Source organism: Oryctolagus cuniculus, chromosome 4 (assembly GCF_964237555.1).
Source record: "Oryctolagus cuniculus chromosome 4, mOryCun1.1, whole genome shotgun sequence".
In the NCBI taxonomy this organism is placed as follows: Eukaryota; Metazoa; Chordata; class Mammalia; order Lagomorpha; family Leporidae; genus Oryctolagus; species Oryctolagus cuniculus.
Genome location: NC_091435.1, coordinates 79,105,704 through 79,129,612, shown reverse-complemented (window position 1 = coordinate 79,129,612; position 23,909 = coordinate 79,105,704). Strand labels below are relative to the sequence as shown.

The following is a 23,909-nucleotide window of genomic DNA, read 5'->3' as shown; positions in this document are numbered from 1 at the left end:
ACTGCTCCTCCTCCAGACACCCAGGTCCAGGTGTTGGCCACGTGTGCACCACCAGGCGAGAACACCTCCCATGGCTGAGGCAGCAGAGTAACAAGCCACAGAAGATGCCCCTGGCCCTAGGCTTGCAACGCAAGGCCTCCTTGCACAAGTTTTGCAGATGTGGTTCAGTGAAGGGTGCACAGGTGGGGAGGTTTCCCGAGTTGCCAGGGTGGACACTGGGTGGCCACACAGATCCTTCACAGTGCCGCCCCTCTCCAGCTGGGGAAGATTTGCCGGGGGTGGGGGGGGTCGAATGCAGGGGTGCCGGCTTGGGAGGCGGAATGTGGGTGGACTCTAAAGCTGGAAGAGCCAAAGACAGTCCCCGGAGCCTCCTGCTAGGAGCGCAGCCCTGCCCTCACCTCTGAGAGCTAGGCAGGCTGGAATTCTACAAGGTCACAGACAGAGTGAGTGTGCATTGTTCTGAGCCCCAGTCCTGTGGCAAAGTGTTAGAGCAACAGAAGGAAACAAGCACAGTGGGCAGCCTCACGGTCCCTGCCCCACCCTTGCCACATATCAAGCCCTGTGTCTTTTGCCTCGTTCATCATGGACCCATGGGCTACCCCAGAGTCTCCCGCTTTGGTGAGTGCCTTCAGCCAGCCCCTGGCATGGGTCTCCTGGAAGACTTGGTATGCTCTCTCGTGGCCCACCACCTCGCCCCTGGGCTGCCTGTGCCCCAGCCACACTCCCAGGTGCGGATGGACAGTACGGGGCTGGCTCCACTCACTGGGCATTGCTCAGTGGGTTCTGGGGGAGTGGGCGGAGCTGGCAGTGGGTGGCAGGCTGAGGAGGGAGCAGGGAGAAGACCCCAGCATACCCCACTCTCTACACCCACTAAACAGTGCCTCTCTCAGCCGTTCACCACCACCGTCCTTTCTGTCTCTGTGGATCTGGTTAAGGGTCTCCTCTAAGTAGAATCATACAGTGTTCACCGCTTGTGAGTGGCTTACTTCACTTGGCATAGTGGCCTCAAGTTCATCTGTGTTGTAGCATGCATCGGACTTTCCTTCCTTTTTGTCCCCATCTAGTTGAGAGACAAAGCAAGAGAGAGAGAGAATGAATGAGAAAGAGGAGGGCCCACAACAGCCAGGGGTGGGTCAGGCCCACGCCAGGAGCCCAGAACTCCACCTGGGTCTCCCACGTGGGCAGCAGGGGCCTGAGCAGCTGAGCCATCACCTGCTGCCTCCCGAGATGGGCCAGCAGGCCGCCGGATGGGAGGCGGAGGTGCTGGGACTGGAACAGACGAGGGCTTCCCAAGCAGCGGCCCAACTCACTGCATCACAGCGCCCGCCTCTGCTTCCTCTTTAAGGCTGAAGGTACATACCGCACTTTGTTGTCCATTCATCTGTTGATGGGCTCTTCGGCTGCATCCACCTTTTGGCTGTTGTGAATAATGCTATGAACACGGGTGTACAAATATCTCCTTGGGATCCTGCTCTCAATTCTTTTCTGTATGTACCCAGAAGTGGCATTACTGGATCACATCATAAAATTATTTTTTTAAGATTTATTTATTTGAGAGGCAGAGTTACAGACAGAGAGAAAGATCTTCCATCCACTGGTTTCACTCCCCAGATGGCTGCAATGGCCAGAGCTGGGCTAATCTGAAGCCAGGAGCCAGGAGCTTCTTCCAGGTCTTCCACGTGGGTGCAGGGGCCATAGGAAAGGCCACTGCTTTCTCAGGCCATAAGCTGAGAGCTGGATCAGAAGAGGAGCGGCTGGGTCACAAACCGGTGCCCAAATGGGATGCCGGCACTGCAGGCAGAGGCTTAACCTGTTACACCAAAGCGCCGGCCCCTCACATCTTAATTCTATGTTGAGTTTTTTGAGGAACTGCCACTCTGTTTCCCATGGCAGGCACACCTTCTACCTTCCCAGCAGCCCACAGTTAAGTGCACACTTCAGTGGCATTAAGTACCCCCCACCCCCACCCCGTATTGTCGTGCCACCATCACCATCTTCCGCTCGGTGAGCTTTCGGGATCTAGAGGAGGCCTGCGCCACCGAGTGAGCAGAATCCAGGCTGGAAAACCAGAGAAAACCCAGGTCCTTCTCCGGCTTTGTCGTCTGCTTTTGATCTGCAGGCTTGTTTTCCAGTGCAGTTCTCCTTTTAGACCGCAGCCGAATATCTGATAGCAAAATGTTTTCACAGAGAGGCTGCCCGTGGGGAGGAGAAGAAGGATGCTGCTCTAATGAATAGATAAGCTTGATTTGTGTTTGGCAACATCTTTAGCATGTAATTCCTGTAATGAAAGTAGGCGAGCCTCCTTTGTTTGCTTTTCCCTTGCAAAAACAATGAAATATTTCAGAATGTTTGGGAAACAGGAAATCAAACTGCTCATCATCATATCACCTTCGTGCCACCACTGCCACCGCTATCCCTGACCAATCTGTGCAAGGAATAAACCACAGCCTCTGTTGCCCTTGTCTCTTTTAACCATGTGACAGCCCCCCCGGGGCCGGGGCCTGGCTGGAACCAGGCCTGTCTGCCTTTATCATTTGCTGCACCCTCCTCCGTTTGCCGACAGGTTGCCCTTCTGAAGTTCCTGATTGACTTCCCAGGTGATGCAAAGCTTCCCTTTGTAGTTTTCCGCTCTGCCCTTGCGCTGACCTGCTCCGTTCCCGGCTCCGTGATCACAGTGCACCGTGATTGTCGATCTTGCTCGGGAGCGATCCTCGTCTGTAAAGGATCCCCGGGGCGGCCTGGCCTCCGCTCCCTGTGTCAGAGAGCCGCTCTCTGCGCTGAATCCTGCCTGTGTGCTGTGCTGAGACCAGGCAGAGGGGCAGGCTCTGGGTTGGGACTCAGCTTCTACCAGTTTGATCTTATGTGAGTTGCGTGGCTGAGTTGTGCCTCAGTTTCCCCACTCATGAAATGAGGGTGGTACTGAGCCCACCTCACAAGGTTACTGTGCAGTAAGTGCACAATGCAGAGCACAGCACACTGCCTGGATCCTAAGAATCTGGGTGTAGGTGCTGTTCTTAGTTCGGTTCTGCCACTGGCCCCCTGCCGGGTCTGCTCACGGCTGGACCAGCTGCTCTGTGTGAGATCTTCTTGTTAAACTCCCTGTGATCACGCGTCTCCTCTCTTCTGCATGGCTTTCACTGCAGTTGGGGAGATGTGGGTGGGACTCCAGGAAGCTGCTGAACACAGTTGAGACCCATGCACGACTTGGCGGTTTCTAGGAATAGAGGGAGGGGAGGGAAGCCCAGCCCTGCCGGCCCAGTCCTGCTCAGTTTGCAGATGCTTCAGCAGGGAGTGAGCTTGCCCTTGGGAGGCCTTGGGGCTGGGGCTGGGGCTGGAGCTGGGTCCGGGAGGCATCCATACACCCCCGCCCCAGGCCCCAGGGCTGCAAAGTGCTATGAAGCTTTGCTTCTGCCCCTCCTCCCTTCGGATCCCAAACTTCCTTTGGGGGGGCCCCAGTCTCCCAGACAGTCTAAATAGGAAGAAAAGCGGAAAATCCGTATCCAATCTGCTCTATTCAGAGCAATGGGAAGGGATCTGCATCTCAATCTTATCTTTGTGCTGAGTTTGGCTGAGCCTGGCCCCCCAAGTGCTGAGTAGTGGGTGGGTGGGTGGGAAGCTGCCTCCACCGCCTCCCCAGAGAAGCCCTGGGCTGGGCACCGCCCTGTGCGGGGTCGGGGAGAGAGGGCGCCCCCCATGCCTTCCCCTCCCCGCCAAGCCACAGACAGAATGCATTCTTTCCGGCTCTCGGCTTCCCCTCTATTTCCTCGTCTTTTCTTTTCCTCTCTCTTTCTCCCCCTTTCCCAGGCACGCAGCCAAAGGGAGGCTTGGGAAGGAGGCGAGAGGGCGGAGGTCCAGCCTGAGCCCCCTTTCCGAAGGTCCTCCCGGGCTAAGCTTGGGGTGGGGACCAGAGGAGGCGTCTCCTTCGCTCCCACCCACCCTGGGCCCTGGCCTGTAGCTCTGCGCCCGGGGAGGCTGCCAGGCAGCCGTCAACACGGCTCAGAGCTCTGGACTCTGCCCTGTCCATCTGGAACCTCTGGAATCTGTTCTCAGAGCCACTCAGGACCTAGAAACCTGGCTCCCACAGCCCTAACTCACGGGGGGCCACTTTGCTGCAGGAAGTTGGCTGAATAATTGATAGCTAGAAAGCGCTCTCTTTGCTCTGGAAGCCAGCGCAGGAATCCAAATGAAACCAGTGGGGGCTGCTTGGAGCGCGTGCGGAGCCAGGGCGTCAGAAGGCTCTGACGGGCCTGGGGCCAGTGTGTCCTCGAGGGAAGACCATCAGGGGGAGTGGCCAGGGCCGGGGCTCTGCCAGCAGATGGTCTCAGGTTCAAGTCCCAGCTTCACTGGTGACTGGCGCTGGAGACCTGGCTGCCCTGGGCCCTCCCCACCTTCTTGCCAAGCTGCCTTGAGGTTTTGCAGGCCAGGAGCTCAGCACTGTGCCTGGTGTGCTTGCAGTGTGCTGTTTTTCATTCAAGCCCTTGTTTTCTTAGGTTCTGATGACTTTCCCTCCAGTAAAAAGAGGCCCCGGTCGGCTCTGGAAGGGACCTTGGTGTCAGCAACAGTGTGAGCGGCCCTGCTCCTCCTCCTGGACGCGGCTTTGTAACCCACATGGCCACTCCCGGGTCTCTGGACCACCCTGCCTCTGCTGCAGCCAGACTGTCCTCTAGCTTCTCCAGGAGGAAGAGGGGTCCCGTTCTAGTCCCCACAGTTTCCCTATGGCCAGAAGCCTGCCCCCGTCCCTCTCCGCTACTGCCTGCTGCCCCACGCTCCCAGCAAGGCCTCCCTGGCTGCAGAAGAACCTGCTGAAACTTTAGTGCTAGAGGCACTTCGAGACGTGGCCCCGGCCTTCCTCTCCAGGCCCATCTCCCCCTGCTGCACTCCTGCATGCATGCGGGATTATCTGAGGCTCCTCTGGGTTCTGCAAGGCCCCGGGGGAGCTGCTTCTCCTCCTGCTTGCTCCATTTCCCAGGGCTTCCTGTGCCATTTGGGACACCCTTGTCATTTGCAGTTTGCTGGGTCCTCCCGGCTCCTCCTCGGGGTGCGTGGACTGTTGGCCCTCCCTGCAGTGGGCGAGGGCAGGCACGGGGTTCCCCGGTCTGCAGGGGAGGGCATGGCGGTGCACAGGGAGCCCGTGGGGAGGCCAGTGTCAGCCGGACTGGGGACTCATAGGCACACTCTGCACCCATCGCCCTCCTCTCTTATTCCAGAGCCAAGGGCCTGCTGAGGATCTGGCCTGGCCCTCGGCCCCACTCTGCTCCTTCCCTCTCATGGGTGGGGTCCTCCCCTCCTGTGGTTCAGGTGATCTCGTTGCTCCCATCTGTGCTGTGAAGATGGAGAAGCCCCAGAGCCATGGAGCCATCCACAGGCAGGGCACGTGGCTGCTCCCGCACACGCAGGTGTTACCGGAGAAGCAAAGGGTCCTTGTCTTCACGCAAGCAAGAATTCAGGCGTGAGACAGAGAGCAGGGGAAAGCAACATAGCAAGGTTTATTAGGGTAGGTACATCGTAAGAATGGATGGGCACCTCTCCAGACAGAACCTGAGAGAGAGTGCACAATTTACATTTAGGCTGGGGTTTTTAAGGGGATGGGTCTTGCTTTCCCTCCTCCTCCCTCTCCTCCTCCCAAACAGAGGACTTGTTGGATGTAAATATGAAAAATTATTTTCTGAATTTTTCCCCTGAGTTATCAGACAGGGGAAGCCTGGCTGGTGTCACCCCACCTTAGAGGAAGGATGGTTGTCGGGTAGAAGGGGCAGGACACCTTGTCAGGATCCCGGCGGGATGTTTGAAGTGCAGATACTGGGCTGCACTTGGAAGGTTATCGGGATGACTTTGCGATGCGGATGCTGGACCTAGATGTCAACTCCTTAGGCCTTTGTCACACACACATAAGCTCATTTCTGACTGCCTACCTAACACAGGCACATGCCTCCAGGGACCATCCGAGTGACTCCGTATCCAGGACCCTCAGGGAACTGGGCCAGCAGTGGACGCCGCCATTGAAGTTCTGGTTGAAGAAGGGAAAATGCTTCCCTTGTCACCAAGGGTTTCCCAAAATAGCAAGAGTCAGCTGGTGCTGGCCCTCCCCTCCCCCAGCTCCCGGGGCACCCTGCCACAGAGCCAGTGATTGGCGGCAGGGAACTGCCAATGAAGCGTGGGCTGTCCCTTCCCTCCCAGGCCCTGGGCCCCAGGTCACTGTCTCCTCTTTGGGACCAGGCTTTTGTCATGTGAGCCCCACCCCCTGCTTCCTCAACTGAACAGGGCCTGGCTCATAGTAGGTGCTGAATGGATGGATGTGGAACAGGCTACTTTTAGGAATGGAACTGAAGGTTTTATGTACACTTAAAATTAGTTTTAAAGGTTTATTTTAATTATTTGAAAAGCAAAGTGACAGAGAGAGAGAGAGAGAGAGAGAGAGAAAGACGGAGACAGAGAGCGAAATCTTCCATCTGCTTGTCCACTCCCCAGATAGCCACAATGGCTGGAGACAAGCCAGGAGCCAAGAACCCAATCTGGATCTCCCACATGGGTAGCAGGGCCCCAGGCACGTGGGCCATCTCCCAGTGCTGTCCTAGGCGCATGAGCCGGGAAGTGGATCAGAAGAGGAGAAACGGGGACCCCAGCTGATGCGCTGGTACGGGATGCCAGTGCTGCAAACAGTGGCTCAACCTGCTGTGCCACACGCCTGCCCTGGGTGTTGTGTGTACTAAGAGACTTAGTGGAGTGGTTTCATGAAGGGCCTACCCTGTGCCAGACGGAGTGCTGGGGGCTTCAAAGCATTCCCTCCAGGCAGCGAGCCTGCCATTTGCATCCAGGTGTGACAGGCTTCCAGGCTCAGGGCTCCTGCAGGTGCTGTACCACCTCCAGGAGACAGGCTGGCTGCTTGCTGCGCTCTGCTGGTGCCTAAAGTCTGGGATTATTTTAACATCAGGTCAGACAGACATAGTAGAAATAGAAATTCCTGGGAGTCTCAGGAGTACTTGGTTTTCGAGGGTGAGAAATGAACATGTATAGGCTAGGAATGGTGCCTGGCTAATGATAATTGAGGCCTGAAAAGTAAGGACGTAAATTAGGAAAGCCTTATTCTCTAATAATGAGAGTCCACATTTTAAAAATAAATTTATGTATTTGAAAGGCAGTGTTACGGAGACAGGGAGAGACAAAGAGATCGACTATCTGCTGGTTTACTTCTCAAATGGCTGATACAGCCAGGGTTAGGCCAGGCTGAAGCCAAGAGTCTAGAAATCCATCCTGGTGCCCCAGGAGACCAAGCACTTGAGCCACCCTCTGCTGCCTTCCCCGGCACCTTAGCAGGGAGCTGGATCATAAGAGATGCAGACGGGACTCAAACAAATACTCATACAGGATGCCAGCATTGCAGGCTGAGTCTTCACCCGCTGAGTCAGCATTCATCCACTACTTATTTCCTGTCAGGTGCTGTTCTAAGCCTGTTAGATAAAAGTAGCGTATTCACTGTTCGCAATAACTCTTTGAGGTGGGTGTTATTCTCCCTATCCCAAAGACAAAGAAAGAACAAGTCCAGAAGTGCGAAGGTTGACCATGGGGGGCAGGGTGGAGGCAGGCGGGGCTGCCAGGAATTCCACACCCCAGGCCCCACCTGATTTCCTGCACCACGGTGTTGGCCTGGGGTGTGAGGTCACTCGGCGTTTGCGCCAAGCTGATGTTGCTCTGGCCTTCCTGCCTGTGGCCCAGGGGGCAGCAGGGTACTTCTCTGCCAGCCCCACCTGCCACAGGACCCGCTCTGGAAGATCGCAGGGCATGAGGTCCCTGCCTCTCAGTGATGCAGAGCCCGGGCCAGGAGGCAGGAAGGTGAGAGCGGACAGCCAGGGGGCCGTCCCCGTGCGCAGCCCGGGTCACCAGCACCCCACGCTCCAGCTCCTCCCCTGCTCCCTCTCTCCCTGCTTTGCAGCCCTCTTAGGGCCGATGGGCAACCTTACCAGGCAGGGAGGAGGCCCTTGAGGACGGTGGCAAAACAGGCCTGTGGCTGAGCCGCGGTGGGGTACATGAAGTCAGCTCTCAGGGCTGGGACCCTGAGCTGGGTACTGGTGCTCAGTCTGTCTCGGGCTTGCGTGGCTACGCACCCATCTGCCTCCACGTCTCTCTCCTCATTCACCTGGATGGAAGGCCGCCAAAGAGAGGACGTCCGGGTCCTGCCTGGTGCTTCCGCACGTGCTGGGGGAGGGGGTGATGTTCACAGGGCAGTGATTGACTCCGGAGGGATTGGAGGATGTATTCCATAAAAACTCTCGTGGGAGTGGAACTTAGCCAGTGTAAGGCCTGGGGCTGGGGGGAGGGGAGGAGGCCCAGGTGTGCATCTAACTTAGAACCCCAGGGCTTAGGGTGTGGGCACCCTAAAGAAGATGTAGGAGGGGGGTTGGAGAGCCCTAGGGGTGGTTCACTGAGCCTTACCCTGGGCTGGTGACCCAGGGCTGTCCCACCCCAGTGCTGAAGGGACAGGAGAGGGACAGGAGCTCTGACCTCCCACTGTCTCAGGAACACATTCTGTGCGCCCTCACTGCTGCTTCCTCCACCTTCTGTTGGCCAAACACAAGCCGAGGGAAGGGAGGCTCATGGTGCACCTGCAGCCACAAGCACGGAGCAGGCGGGACAGAAGAGTGGATTTGCAGGGACAATTATAAGGTGCTCAGCACGGTGTTGTCGGGCCACAGGCGGTTCCCAGGCCCTGCCCTTCCTCCCCTGGATGCCAGAGTATTTCACCCCCGTGGATTCCTCTCTGTCTGCTGGGCACTGTCATGGGGCTGTTAAGGCTGGGGACCCCTGCAGTCCTTCCAGCTGCTGAGGGGTTGATGTTGGGGTTATCATTCCCAGTGTGGGGAGATCGAGGTGGAGAGAGGCTAAGAGTGTTTCCCAGAGACACACCGCTGCTAAGGGGAGCAGTGGGCTTTGACCACATGCTGTCTGGCTCAGGATCAGCCCTGCTCTTTGCTCCCCTCCTCCCCCCAACCTCCATGGCTGTCTCTGAGAGGCCAGGGGTCAGTGTTCCGAAGAGAGGGTGGTGGGCACCAGGGCTGGGCAGCAGGAGGGTCCAGCCTAGCACCAAGGAAGAACTCCTGGTGTGAGAAACAAAGGTTTGGTCCAACCTCCCTCCCAGAGGGTCTCCTGCCAGGCTGGCCCAGGGAGTGGCAGGAGGCCGAGGAGGAGGGGTCAGCAGGTGCTGCGGGACACCCCCGCCCCCGCCCCGGGCCACTCAGTGGTCAGTGTTATCCCAGGAAATGATCCCACTGGATTAAAATAGTGGCAATGAGAAGGGAAGAGAGAGAAAGGCTGGTGATGAAGCAGGAGGCACACAGGCACCCAAGTCAGCTTGGGGCGACTTCTCCGGGTCACCTCTGGACCCCTTCCCCTGCCCCCAAGGCAACGATGGCCCTGACCTAATTCAGCCTGGCCTTTCCAGAAGAGAAAATCTTCATTCTTTTTTTTTTTTTTTTAAGGATTTCTTTTTTTGACAGGCAGAGTGGACAGTGAGAGAGAGAGACAGAGAGGAAGGTCTTCCATTTTGCCATTGGTTCACCCTCCAATGGCCACTGCAGCCGGCGCACTGCGCTGATCTGAAGGCAGGAGCCAGGTGCTTCTCCTGGTCTCCCATGGGGTGCAGGGCCCAAGCACTTGGGCCATCCTCCGCTGCACTCCCGGGCCACAGCAGAGAGCTGGCCTGGAAGAGGGGCAACCGGGACAGAATCCGGTGCCCCGACCGGGACTAGAACCCGGTGTGCCAGCGCCGCTAGGTGGAGGATTAGCCTATTGAGCTGCGGCGCCGGCTTTTTTTTTTTTTTTTTTTTAAGGATTTTATTTATTTATTTGAGAGGTAGAGTTACAGACAATGAGAGGTAGAGACAGAGAGAAAGGTCTTCCTTCCATTGGTTCACTCCCCAGATCTAAAGCCAGGAGCCTGGAGCTTCTTCCCAGTCTCCCACATGGGCTCAGGGGCCCAAAGACTTGGGCCATCTTCTGCTGCTATCCCAGGCCACAGCAGAGAGCTGGACTGGAAGCAGAGCAGCCGGGACTAGAACCGGCGCCCATATGGGATGCCAGCGCTGCAGGCAGAGCATTAGCCTACTGCGCCACGGCGCCGGCCCCGAAAATCTTCATTCTTTTCGAGAGCTGCGTAGTATTCCGCCATGCGGTCACACCATGGTTTATTTAAGCGGTGTCCTGCTTCTGGCTGTTGGGCCATCTCCTATCCTGCTACTTCAGAGAAGCCCCCAGTGGACGGTCTTGTACTCGAGACACTTTGCACATGTGCGTGTGCCTCCGTAGTCTATTTTCACCTCTCAGCCCTGGCGGAGGAACAGTTTTGATTTTTCATTTACAATCTGTCACAGATGGATACTTACGTAAAATTCAATAAAAGTGAATTACTAGAGAAAGGAATTGGAAAAAATGCAAAATACAGACCCCAATACTTTGTTATTCAATTCAGTACACATAAAATTACTGTCAAGTAAACGGTTTTGCACACCAACTCCCAAGTTTCTGTGTTGATCTTACCAGGGTTGCTGCAGTGTGTGAACTGACACGTGCGTGGGGCACACGTCCGGTAGCTGAGTCTTGGTTCCTAGAACTGGGGTGCTGGAGCAGGAGGTAAACATGTGGGTAGTTCTGCCATAAAAACTGCCATAAAAACTGTCGCTGGAGCCGGCGCCGCGGCTCAATAGGCTAATCCTCCACCTAGTGGCGCTGGCACACTGAGTTCTAGTCCCGGTCGGGGCACCGGATTCTGTCCCGGTTGCCCCTCTTCCAGGCCAGCTCTCTGCTGTGGCCCGGGAGTGCAGCGGAGGATGGCCCAAGTGCTTGGGCCCTGCACCCCATGGGAGACCAGGATAAGTACCTGGCTCCTGCCATCGGATCAGCGCGGTGCGCCGGCCGCGGTGGCCATTGGAGGGTGAACCAACAGCAAAATGGAAGACCTTCCTCTCTGTCTCTCTCTCTCACTGTCCACTCTGCCTGTCAAAAAAAAAACAAAAAACAAACAAACAAACAAACAAAAAAACAACTGTCACTGGGTTCACCTGCTGACTCGGGTTTTTGCTACACCGATACATGACAGGAGGTATTTCTGTCCACTCGATGATTCTCCAGTGAAATACCTGGGGCAGGCTCATTTTCTAGGAGAAGTTCCTAAGGTCACAGCCTTGGGGGTTGAAGGGCGTGGTGCTGCCATCGGGTCAGCTCTGCTGGGGCCCTCTTGGCTGTGTCATAGCATGCTGGCTAGGATCCTGTCTGGACAACAGGAAGCCAGAGCGACTGGTGCCTCACCGTCCCTCCAGGGCACTCCCTGACCCAAGGCCTTCCCACCAGGCACTGCCTCTGATTTTAAACATTTATTACTTATTTAAAAGGCAGAGGTACAGAGAGTGATACATATATATCTGCTGGTTCACTCCCCAAATGGCCACAATGGCTAGGACTGGCCCAGGACCCACCCAAGAGCCTGGAACTCCATCCAGGTCTCTCACATGGGTGGCATGGGCCAAGCACTTGGACCATCTTCTGCTGCTTTCCTAGACACTTTAGCAGGGACCTGATGGGAAGTGGAGCAGCCGGGACTCCAACAGTTGCTTATACGAGATGCCAGCGTCACAGGCAGCAGCTTAAGCTGCTATGCCACAGCACTGGCACCTGGCCCCATATCTTACAGGCTTCATCACCTGTCCCATCACATCATCACATGGAGGACCAGGCCTGCAACTCATGAGTCTTTGGGGGACAAACTACATCCAAGCCATAGCAAGTGTCTGGGTCTGCTCTGATCATGGTTGGGAACAGCTGTCTCTCTATTCCAGGCCTTATTTTTATGTCTGTTTTTTGTGCATTTTTCTCCTGGATTGTTGGTCTTTTTCTTCGTGATTCCTAGGAGTTCTGTCTACATTAGGAATGTAATATGTAAACAAGTATCTCAGAAATGTCATAGTCATGTGTCTGTGATATGAGCTGAAAAACTGTGTTTTACTTTCTCACTTGCCTTTTGATTCTGCATGACGTTCTTAGGAAGGGAGTGGACACTTGAAAGTTTGTGATTTTCACAAAGCTAAGTCTGTCAATCTTTTTGTCATTGGCTTCTGGATTTTGAGTCATGTTTTCCCTCTTCAAGGTATAAAGGATTCTGGCCAGATTTTCTTCTAGTAGTTCAGTGGTTTTACCCATAACATTTGAATCTCCTGTTCACTTGGAATTTTTCCTAGTATAAATAAGGTGTGAGTTATGGACCTCAATCTATCTTTTCACAAATGGCCACTCCTTGCCCCAGCTTCATTTATTAAAATCTGTAAGATTCCACCTTTATCATCAAAACTAATTTTGAACCATTTGGAATCATAATAGAAAGGCTTTATAATGTGTCAGTGTTGTCCAGAATACCATTACAAAGAAAATTAGCTCTTAAGCTATGATCTATAATTCTGCATTACTGGGGCAGAGTAAACTCTGAGTAATGTACATACATATGAATTTATCTTAAAAATCCTGTGGAGGGGCAGTGGGCGGTGGGTATTTGGCACTGTAGTTTTTTTTTTTTTAAGATTGTATTTATTTCTTTGAGAGGTAGAGTTACAGAGAGATGGAGAGGCTGAGAGAAAGGTCTTCCATCTGTTGGTTCACTTTGCAATGACCTCAATGGCCAGAACTGGGCTGATCTGAAGCCAGGATCTAGGAAATCCTTCCAGGTCTCCCACGTGGGTGCAGGGGCCCAGGGACTTGGGCCATCTTCTACTGCTTTCCCAGGCCATAGCAGAGAGCTGGATTGGAAGAGGAGTAGCCGGGACTTGAACCAGCGTCCATATGGAACGCCAGCAATGCAGGCAAGGCTTGGCTGACGACACCACAGCATTGGCCCCGGCACTGCAGCTTAAGTTGCTGCTGGGGATGCCTGCATCTTGAGAGAGAGAGAAGAGAGAGAAAAGAGAGAGACAGAGAGACAGAAATATCTTCCATCTGCTGGCTTACTCACCAAAACATCACAGCAGCAGGGCTGGGCCATTCTGCAGCTGGGAGCCTAGAGCTAAATCTTTGTCTTTGAAGGCAGTAGCAGGGGCCTAAGCACTTGGGCCATCATCTGCTGTCTTCCAAGGCACATTAGCAAGAAGCCAGATTGGAAGTGGAGCAGCTGGGACTCGAACTGATGTTCGTATGGAATGCTAGCATCGAAAGCATCTTAACCCACTTTGCCATAACACTGGTCCCAAGTAAATAAATTTTTAAAAACGTGCTTATAAAATAAAATCCTGTGGGGCTGCTGGCCCCACGTGCTGTGGTGGAGAGCGCGCTTGGTGAGACCAAATGTTTGCATTGCAGGTCTTCTCTCCAGCCTGCCTGTGGAGGGGCCCACCATGGTGGCCCCCAGACCCCTGGCCGTGTCGCTGTTGCTGCCCAGCCTCACCCTGCTGGTGTCTCATCCCTCCCGCTCCCAGGACATCTCCGGTGAGCCCAGCAGTGAGCAGCAGCTCTGCGCCCTGAGGGAGCACCCCACCGTGGCCTTTGAAGGTGAGAGCCGTGCCCACCAGGTCCTCTTCTGCAGCCGTGGGTCCTGGGTCCTTAGTGGGGACTTCCGCAGGATCTGGCTGGCTGGTGGGAGTGCCTGGACGCCCGTGTTCTGTGGGATACTGAGATCCGTCCTGCGGGGGTAGATGTTTCTGGAAGAGAGGGCAGCAGTGGGCTGGAGGGGACTTTATTCAGGATCTCCTTCCATGTTTACCTGGGGAAAGGCGGGGCGGCGTCTCTATCTCTCTCTCTCTGTCTCGCTTGCTCGCTCCTGCTCTCGCTCTCGCTCTCTGTCTCTCTCGGATTCCTTTGCTGGAGAAGGAAGCTGTGTGTGGACATCCCGGGGAGTGGGGGGTGGCCAAGAATCAGTTGGTGGTCTCAGCTCTAGCTCTTCTGGAAGCCCAGGCTCCGTTTCTTGGCTTCTCTGGGTGAGGATTGGTGATGACTCACTCCCGAGGAGCATCCGGGATCTCAGTCGGTGGCAGGGAGGCCTGGCTGGGGGGTCCTGGGAACCCCAGCAGAAGGGGCCCTGGTGACCAATAACTCCTCTGCTTGTCCAGGGAGGGCCTGAGAGCATCCTCTGAAAGCACTTCCCAACCCGGGACTGGGACTCACTGGCCGTCTGCCAGGGGGCCCGTCCGTTGTCTGTGCGAGTTCCTAGAATCCGTGTATACATTTGATGATAAGCTAAGACATAAGACCCAGAGGCCAGAGCACCCCAGCCACGGACACACATTCACACTGCGGGGTCCACCGCCCACGCGGCAGCTGGCTGTGGGTTCTTAAGTCATCAACACTGGGCCCACCCCGGGCTGCACCAGGGAGGCAGGGCCAGGACTGTCATCTCCTTGTTCCAACAGGGAGACCGAGGCACGGAGGGTGGACAGACTGGTCAGTGCCCAGCTCCATGTGCCTCTCCTGACTCCCCGCCTGCTGCTCTTTCTGTGCCCCTGGCAAAGCAGTCAGCGGCTCTAGCCCCCACCCCGTGCAGGAGGACGCGCTTGGCCAGAGTGTGGGACCAGACACAAACCAAAGTGGGAACATCGGTCAGGGAATCCAAGGCTGCTGTGGGGTCCGCAGGGCGGGCGGGGTGGCACAGGTGCCAGGTGCAGGCTGCAGGGTGGGGGCTGGGCTTGCCAGGAACACAGACTCCCAGCTGGGGGTGAGTCCGCACAGGGAGCAAGGTTTGCAGCTGTCCTTGGCGCTGTCTTGTGTGAGCAGGGATCCAAGGCTTTGAAGGCTTAAGTGGATTAAAGGAAATTAGCAACGTTCTAAGCCTACAAAACGCACACACACCCTGCGACTTCTGATGGCTTGGGAGTGCGGGTGGATGTCACTGAAGGGGAGCACCAGGAACGGGACTCTGGGGCTGAGCTCCTCACACAGGGCACTTTGTTGGGGGTGCTACTGGCCTGACTGATCCTGAGGCAGGGATCATGGGAGTCAAGCTCAGGAGGGGTGGAGAGTGGGTTCCTCTCCCCCTCTCCCATAGGCTGGTCAGCACTGGGCAGTTGGCAGGTGGGTTTCTGAGTGCCTCTGGGTTGCAGGGGTCCATTTTCAATTCTTCAGCCGGGACCTGGGTGAGCCTGGCTTCCCAGCCCTGCACCAACCTTTCTGTGCTGACAGCTTTGGGTTTTTCCTATCTGGGCACCAGCTTTTTAACTGAGCCCTGCCTGATACCAGGTCTGGGACGGGGCCGCTGCGGGACCTTGGAGGTGAACAAACGTTTCCTTGTGGCCTCCGCACGTTCCCAGCTCAGCTGAGCACTGCTGGGTAGGGCCTGTGCTCCGGAAGCGCTTTGTTCCTTAGAAGCTGCTGCCGCAAGGCAGGGCAGCGTGGACCTCTGGCCTCCAAGACCCCCTGGCCATGACATCTGGTGTGTGACAGGCTGACGGCTGCGAGGGCGCCCTTCCCGGCTGCCCAGCTGTTGGGTGAATAACCCCTAAATGCCCTCCAGGATCTGTGAGCCGCCACACCAGCCAGCACGTCTCCGGTGAGATCAGACATTGTCCTGCAGCTTTCCGTAGGGGCCGCCTGTTTCTCGCTGGCCTGTGCCCTTTCCAGGCAGCGGGGAGAAGCCGGCCCGGAGTGAACGCCGGTGGTGGTTGATCCACAAAGTGGGTAATTGAACTGACCATAATTAACATCACAGGCGCGTCATGGAGAATATCATTTTTCTCTTAAAGTCGCCGTCCAAAGCCCTCGCTGCACACGGCGCTCAGAACGTGCTCAGAGTTTCAAAGGCAGCCTTTCCCTCCGGTCCCCCCTGCCTGTTTGTGAAGAGGAGGCTGGCTCCCTTCCCGAGGTGACCCAGGATCACGGCGCTGCGCCCAGCTGCGACTCTCCCCCCTCGGCCCTCCTGCTTGCCCCTGGGGGTCCCTTTGCGGCTGGGGAGAGGCGCTGAATCTGGAAGGGACCCCACTTTCCATGCCTCCTGCCTCTGCCTCCCTGTGGCTATGTTGGCTTCACTTGGAGAATTTGCTGCAGACGGGCCATGCCACCTCTGGCCCCGGCCAGCTGCCCACAGGAGCATCTCTGTTGGAAAGGGAGGGAGGAAGGCACGAGTAACCTGTTGCTATTGTTAGGGAGCAGGGGGCTGATGGGGACAGGCAAGCAGCCCAACCCGCAGCTGCACACACAGCCTGCAGGGTGACAGGAACACGCTACAGTGAGACTGCAACACGGTGATGTACATGCAATGCGAATGGAACACAGAGCACAGAGTGACAGTAACATACAGTGCAAATGGAACGGAAATGGCAGATAGAATATGCAACAAAAGATCAGGGTGGAGAGGTTACAATCCCAGAAGGCATCCTGGAAGAGGAGGACCCTTGGTTGAGGCTCCAAGGTAGGACAATAGCCTACCATGATTTCTGAGAGTGGCCTTGAGGTCAGCCAAATGCCCCGCCCACCGACTCCAGACCCACTGCTTCTGCCTAGATGACCCCTACACCAGCCTCCAGTCACCTGCTGGGGACAGAGGGGACCCAAGGGGCTTGCTTCATTTTGCTGTAGAATTTCTCCTTTTTTAAATGGTGCACATCACAGTTTTCTGAAAAACATCCAACTCGCAAAACCTCGTGGTTCTCCAGGGAGCGATTAAGTGTTTGCCTGTCGTGCAGAAATGAAGGGCTGCTTTTACTCTGTAGTGGAGGGATAATGAGCAATGATTTATTTCCCCTGGATTGCGCGCTCACACACACGCACACACACACACACACACACACACACATACACACACACTGGCTCTCCTCCGGGCCGTCTGTGCCAGCCACTTAGGCGCTGTGGGCAGAAAGCCCAGCGCCTCCTCGCTCTCCCCTTTTCCTCTCTAGTCCCAGATGTGTACAAGTCCCTCTGCACCACAGCTCCCCCCACTGCTGCCAGTTGCTCTCACCCCTGGGCCGTGGGCTGAGGGAGAGCTATAAGGGGCTGTGGACCAGGACGGAGAAGCGGCTCTGTGGTGGATGTGAAAGAGAGAGCGTTTGCTGGTACAGCTGGACGCTCCCAGACCACCTCCCGTTGGTGCAGAAGGCTGCTCCCTCTCCTGTCTGTCCACCCAACCCCTTAGAAGGGGGTCAGCCTTGGCTGGGAAGAGCCTCCCTTGCAGACAGGGCTGGACACTGGCCATCATCCTCTATCCGTGCCACCTCCATGGAACCTTGTCTGAAAACCTGACTCTTCTCGTACAAGAAGAGAATTGAGGATTATTCACATTCATTCTAACACTGCTGGGTGCTGGGCTGGGTCCGGAGATCCAAGAAGCGAGGGCTTTTCTGCCCTCCACCCCCACCCCAGTGAACCATCCGGGTAGACCCAAGTATGATGGAGCTGTGGTGTCAGTAAAGCCGACTAGCCCTTAACCCTGGCTCTCGGCAGTCAGGGCAGGCTTCTTGGAGGAGGCAAGAATCAAGTATCATTCTTTCATTTGCTTAACGCATGATGAATGTGCCAGGCCTCTGACATGGGGGGTCTGGGGACTGAAACCCACAGACCTTCGAGGAGGTGGTGCTTCTCTTGGGGATAGCTCAGTGCTTTCTAAGCCAAGAGCGCTATAACCACATTTGCCTTTTAGAACGATTGCTTCTGGGTGCCCTGTGGGCAATGGGTTGGAGAAACCAGGATTGGAAGCGAGCTTGGGTAGGAGGTGGTTGGCACCAGTCCAAGCAAGACTTGATGCTGACTTGCATGGGAGTGGGCTCCAGAGTGGGGGGCGAGGGGAGGATGGGGAACAGTTCTAAGATGGGACAGGATTGCCGGTGCCGTGGTGCTGAGTGTCTTTGTGCATCTGGGGAGTGTCGAGCCTCCTCGGAGCTGGGGGACACAGGAAGATCAGCGACAACACCCACCCCCATGTCAGGTCACTGAGCAGGCTGCTTACAGAAGTGGGCAGGTAGCCCCCAGGTCCCCTGGAGGTCTCGGCCCCCCTCAGCCCTACTTTCACCTCTTTTGTCCTCTGGTGGGGTACTGGTGCTGCTGGGAGCGCCTGGTCCAACAGTAACCCAAAGGTGCCTCTCCCTCCCCCAGATCTGAAGCCATGGGTCTCTAACTTCACCTACCCCGGTGCCCGAGATTTCTCCCAGCTCGCTCTGGACCCCTCCAGGAACCAGCTCATCGTGGGAGCCAGGTAACGAGGTGCCTGTGCGCTGGGGCAGGGAGTGGAGGTGCATGGGTGGAGGGCATATTGTTTGGGATGAGCCCACAGTGGGCAGATCTGTGACCTGGGCCCGTCCTTCCCACCAGACTCTTGGGTGTGTGTGTGATTGTCACCTTATAAAGGAAGCGTGCGGAAGTTGCATGGGGGCTGGGTGGTGGTGACCCCTAGACCTCCCGGGCCCTGCCAGCCACATGCTCTGAGGTTGTCAGTGCTGAAAGCAAGGACACCTGCTGGCGACCTCCTGTCCCTGTCCCTGCTGTGCTGCCAGGACCTGCCTAATTGGCCAGCTCCCTGGGAGCTCCAGCAGAGAAAGTGCCCAGGAGCCCCCTGCTGGCCGGCTGGCCACCTGCACCCAGAGTGCCCAGTACAGGCCTCCTTGGACCTCACTTTCCTGAACAGAAAGTGCTTTCTAGGAAGGCCGTGTGGACAGTTTCTGGGGTGGAGTGGGAGCTCTGTCCTCAGAGTCGTCAGCTCCGGAAGGGAAGGCAGCTAGGAGAGCGACACCCTGTGAGTCTCAGTCTGCTTCCTGGGAACACATTCCCACGTGGGTCTTGGGTCTACCCAAACCTCTCCAATCAGAAGGCGGGGGGGGGGGGGGGGGGCTGGAGAGCCACAACTGTGTTTTTAAAATTTTTTACATGTATGCATTTTTAGTCATTTGAGAAGCAAAGAGACTGAAAGACACACACAGAAAGAGAGAGAGTGAGAGAGGTCTTCCGTCTGCTGGTTCACTCCCCAAATGCCTGCAACAGCTGGGGCTGGGCCAGGCTGAAGCGAGGAGCTTAGAATTCAGTTTGGGTCTCCCATGTGGGTGGCAGGGACCCAGGTACTTGAGCCATCACCTGTTGCTTCCCAGGGTGCACAGTAGCAGGAAGCTGGAATTGGAAGTGCAACCAGAACTCAAATGCAGGCTGTGGTTTGGGGAGCTGGCATCCTGAGTGGGCTCTGTAACGCTGCCCCCAACGCCCCCTCCCAACTTTGTAACATTGTCCCCTGGGTGACTCTGATGCAGGCTCAAGTTTGAGAATGGCTGGTCTCATCCAACTGCCCTCATTTTAACCATGCAGAAGCGTGTGTCCTGGGGCGGGGAGGAGGTGGATGGTGATCTTCCCAGGATTCCATAGCCAGGTGACAACAGAGAATGGGACCAAGACCCGGACTGGAATTCTTCATGCTAGCCCGTCCGTGTTACTGCTTCTGATGGCACTGGTACTTTTCAGTCCCCTCTCCCCCGGAGGTTCTGATGCAGCCCAACTGGGCTGGGGAGAAAGCAGCCACGAGGCTGGACACTCCCAGGCTGCCCTGGGTAGCCGACCATCCCTGGCGTGGGGCTGTCCTTCCTGTCTCTCCCCCTTCCCTTGCTCATCATGAGTGGACCACTAGACTGGGATGAGATGAGCTGACCTTGACCTTGAGCCTCAGTGTCCTCTTCTGTAAAGTCTGGGGCATTGTGAAGCTGGGGCTGGAAGCATTTCCTGTTCTTTTTTACCTTTTTAGAATGAATTATTTTGCATCGGTCCCGTGTGATGTAGTCCAACATTCAAAAAGTACCAAAGCATATTCAGGGAGAGGCAGGGCCACCGCTCCCACAGGCAGGAGGCCTCCCCGTGCGTTCCCTGCAGAGCAGTCTGTTCATATGCAGGTAGACAGGCGTGCATCTTCCCAGCCAAGAGGGCGCTTGTCTTACTTTGTATTCTGAGATGGCTGTGGACCCGCATGCAGTTGTAAGAAACATCAAATACAGAGAGATGCATTGCCATCAGGAAATTGACTTGGAGACGAATCTTCATTCTAATTCCAATTTCACCAGCTATACATCCGTTATTTTATTCCTCAGCATTTGCTTATTTATTTGAAAGGCAGAGTTACAGAGAGAGGGAGAGACAGAGAAAAAAGAGATCTTTCATCTGCTGGTTTACTCCCCAAATGGCCACAATGTCCAGGTCTGGGCCAGGTTGAAGCCAGGAGTCTGGAACTCCATCCAGATCTCCCATGTGGATGGCAGAGGCCCAAGCACTTGGGCCACCTTCCACTGCCTTTCCAGGCACATTAGCAGGAAGTTGAATTAAAAGTGGAGCAAATAAATAAGTTAAAAAAAAAAAAAGTGGAGCAGCCAGGATTTGAACCACTGCCCGTATGGGATGCTGGCATTGCAAGTAAGTAAGATGGCTTACTCCGCTGTGCTACAATGCCAGCCCCACGTATGTACTTTTAAAAACCCATGAGTGGGGCCAGCACTTTGTGCAATAGGTTAAGCCTCTGCCTGCAGCTCCAGCATCCCATATGGGCGCCAGGTCGAGTCCCAGCTGCTCCTCTTCTGATCCAGCTCTCTGCTATGGCCTGGGAAAGCAGCAGAAGATGGCCCATTTACTTGGGCCCCTGCACGCATGTGGGAGACCTGGGGAAGCTCCTGGCTCCTGGCTGGGGATTGTCACAGTTCCGGCCGTTGCAGCCGTCTGGGGAGTAAACCAGCGGATAGAAGACTTTTCTCTCTGTCTCTCGCACTCACTGTCTGTAACTCTATCTCTCAAATAAATAAATAAAGTCTTAAAATCTCGGGCAAGCTTTTTTTTAAGATTTATTTATTTATTTGAAAGTCAGAGTTACACAGAAAGAGAAAGAGAGGCAGAGAGAGAGAGAGAGAAGACTTCCATCCACTGGTTCACTCCCCAATTGGCTACAAAGGCTGGAGCTTGGCCGATCTGAAGCCAGGAGCCAGGAGCTTCTTCCGGATCTCCCACATGGATGCAGGACTTGGGCCATCCTCCACTGCCTTTCCAGGCCATTGCAGAGAGCTGGATTGGAAGTGAAGCAGCCGGCACTTGAACCGGCGCCCATATGGGATGCTGGCCCTGCAGGCAGTGACTTTATCTGCTACGCCACAGTGGCGGCCCCCTGGGCAAGCTTTTTGAGAGCTGCTGTTCATTCTGCACCTGCCATGTGCCAGATGCTATTTATGTACCACATACAGGTGCTTAATAAATCAGCTCCTGTGTGTAATAAATCAACGTGCAACAGATCATCTCACCCAGGGAGTAAGTCACACGTGCAGGCCACCATCTCGACTGCACAAGGACCCCCAGGAGGCGAGTCTACACTCACCTCCGCTTTACGGCCCAGGAAATGGAGGCTCAGTGAGGTGAGGTCACTGCCCACGGTCACACTGTTCTTCCTGGTCCCTCGTGTAAATGGCAGTTGTGTTCTCTGAGTCTGGGGGTCTCCCTCTCCCAGGCATCTCTCTCCTAGGTCCTTAAGCCTGGCTCTGTCTGTCCATCCTGGGCTTGGTTCCTTGTACCCCTCAGCGCCATGGCTGAGGGTGCTTGGCAGCTTTTTCCACTCCTTTCTCTGGGCACTTTCCTGCCCTTTCTCTTCTACCTGGCATCTTCTCTCTTCCCAACTCCCTGGGCCTCTGGAACTCAAGCAAGGGCTTCTGTTACTCGTTTGTGACCCTGCCTTGTTCCCTAGGGGAGTTAGGGCCAGTGAGGCTACAGAGGTTTCTCTCTGTTCGCATCTCCCAGCTCCCAGACGAGCCCACTGCACTGTTGTTGTGAATGGCTTTGGATGGGATACAAATGAGTGAAGTGAAGCAATGTTTTCCTTAGCGTTTGAAAGCTGAGCAGACGCCTGTGTTACCTGAGCAGACAGCTGGGCAGAGCCGTAAGCTGGAGTGCGTCTGTCCCTAGGCCCGGAGGGTGGGCAGGGGGAACTCTGCCAGTGGCTGGGGCTGGGGGCGCTGCAGCCTAGGCCAACAGGCAAGGCTCGCCCAGCCCCAGCGCAGGAGAGAAGCTGAGCGGCGCCTGGGCCAGCAGCCCGAGCTGGGAAGAGAAGTGTGCCGGCTTTCTGCTTCTCCCTGGCCCCGCCTCCATCTCGCCCCTCATTTTTCTTCTCAGCAGCACAGCTGAGCAGCCAGGACTTGCTCAAGTCGTTGTTTCTAAAAAGTTCAGGAGCCACAAGAGGAATGGGCTCCAGACGATGGAAGCATCCTCTGGGGAAACCCAAGACTTTCCATGCGCTTGGCTTTAATAAATCTTGAAGTGCAGGTCACACCGTGTCTTTCTCCATGGTCCTGGGACAGCAAACAGACGGGCCTTCATCTGTCCGTTTTATGCAAGCCTGCACCAAGGCATCCGGAGGGCCGAAGCGTGTGGTGGAGCCGGGCCTCTCCCTGCCTGGGCCGCGCGTCCATGCCGTGACCCTGAGCCCTCCAGTGCTGGATGCGTGGCTGACTGTTGTTAGCAGCAGTGTCGTTGTTACAGTCGGAGATTGTCAATCTGCAGGCTGACCACATGGACGGGACTGGTGGCAGCTATGCAGTCAGACTATGGGGAGAAGGACTGTGGGCCAGCAGAGGAATTCAGTGGGGCTCAAGGAGATGCAGTGGTCTGGGGGTGGGGGTGGGGTGGCCATGGAAACGGCAGACCAGAGTCCCGGGCTGCAGGAGGGAGTGCAAATGGGCCTCCAGGACCCAGGGCACGGAGCCGGGAGAGAAGGCGTGAGGAAGGGAGTAGGTCAGGCGGCGGGCCCGGGAAGCAGACTGCTGGGCCAAGTCCTTGCTAGAGCTCTGTGAGGCTTCAGGTGAACAGAAAGTCTCCATGGTTGGAACGTGTGGGGTCAGGGGCTTCCTCTCTGGGCCGCTGGGTGGGCTGGAAGCAGAGATTCCCTGGGGCTGGGTGTGAACCCCAACTGCTTCACTCCCTCCCTCTGTGGCTTGGGCCATTGTCCCAGCCCCTTTGCTTGCCTGTAAAAGGGGAGTTGCCTGTATCCCCGCCCAGGGTTGCGTGCGCATTCACTGAGCCGATGGAGGCAGAGCTGTGTCTGGGGCCCGCCCACCCTAAGCCTTCCACAGTGGGCACCTGGTCCCTGCACCCCAAGAGGCCTGGGCCAGGAGGCTGCTTCCTGGGGCTCTGCCTGCAGAAGCAGCTTGACTCACAATCTCCATTTCTGTTTCCGCAGGAACTACCTCTTCAGACTCAGCCTTGCCAATGTCTCCCTCCTTCAGGTACATTTGCTTTTCTTCCCTTGCCGTCCTGGGATTTTTTGTCTTGAAGATGCATCCCCTAGCAGCCACTTGCCGTGGACTCCGACCTTGGTTATCAAGTGCGGCTGGGGAGAGATCCGGAAGCAGGGCGTGGCACACATGGGGCTCCTGCACCGTGCAGGGAAATTGCTGGTGAGAAGGCAGAAGAACCCGGGCCTTGGGTGGCCAGCTGTCCCTGTTTGCACGGGCCTGCAGGTTTCTCCAAGACATGGAACTCGCAGTCTGTAACTGGGGCTCTGCTGGGCCAACTGGGACAGCCGGTCATGCTAAGTCCAGAGCCTAGGTCTGCAGGAGGGTCTGTGAGTTTGGGCCTCAAGGGAAAAGGTGTCCTCTGTTCCCTTCTTTGTGTGGCCTGGGTGATCCCATTTTAACTCAGCCTTTTCAGTGAGCTGTGATTGATTTATTGTCTGTTGTCAAGAGAGACTCCCCGAGCGAAATTCCCTCAGTGCACCGAGAGGTGTTTTAATAGGAGTCCTTGATCCAGAACATTTATCCCAAATTAAGAGACAGATGCCACACCACCCCAGCAGAGGCTGTACGTTCCAGAGAATGGCTAGCCATCTCTTCTCCCTCCCGAAGTCTCGCGTCTGAGAGGCTTCCAGGCCTCCCGGTGGTCACATGCTCGTTGAAAATTCACCATGGACCAGAACTGAGCTGGGGGCTGAGCGGGGCACAAGGAAGGCAGAGTCTCTTGGC

General features: G+C 55.9%; 1 protein-coding gene across 2 annotated transcripts in view; it reads left to right on the top strand.

Moving 5' to 3' along the window:
- SEMA5B (semaphorin 5B) overlaps positions 1 to 23,909 on the top strand; it is a 115,565-nt gene that overhangs the window by 64,014 nt on the left and 27,642 nt on the right. The window contains exons 2-4 of one of the 2 annotated variants that reach the window (XM_051818991.2): positions 13,333 to 13,521; positions 18,046 to 18,145; positions 23,129 to 23,174. In XM_051818991.2, the coding sequence (XP_051674951.2) occupies positions 13,368 to 13,521; positions 18,046 to 18,145; positions 23,129 to 23,174 (300 nt within the window). In that variant the 5' untranslated portion in view covers positions 13,333 to 13,367. Of the gene's footprint in view, positions 1 to 13,332; positions 13,522 to 18,043; positions 18,146 to 23,128; positions 23,175 to 23,909 lie in introns of those variants that run through there. The other variant, XM_051818992.2, reaches the window with a different exon arrangement.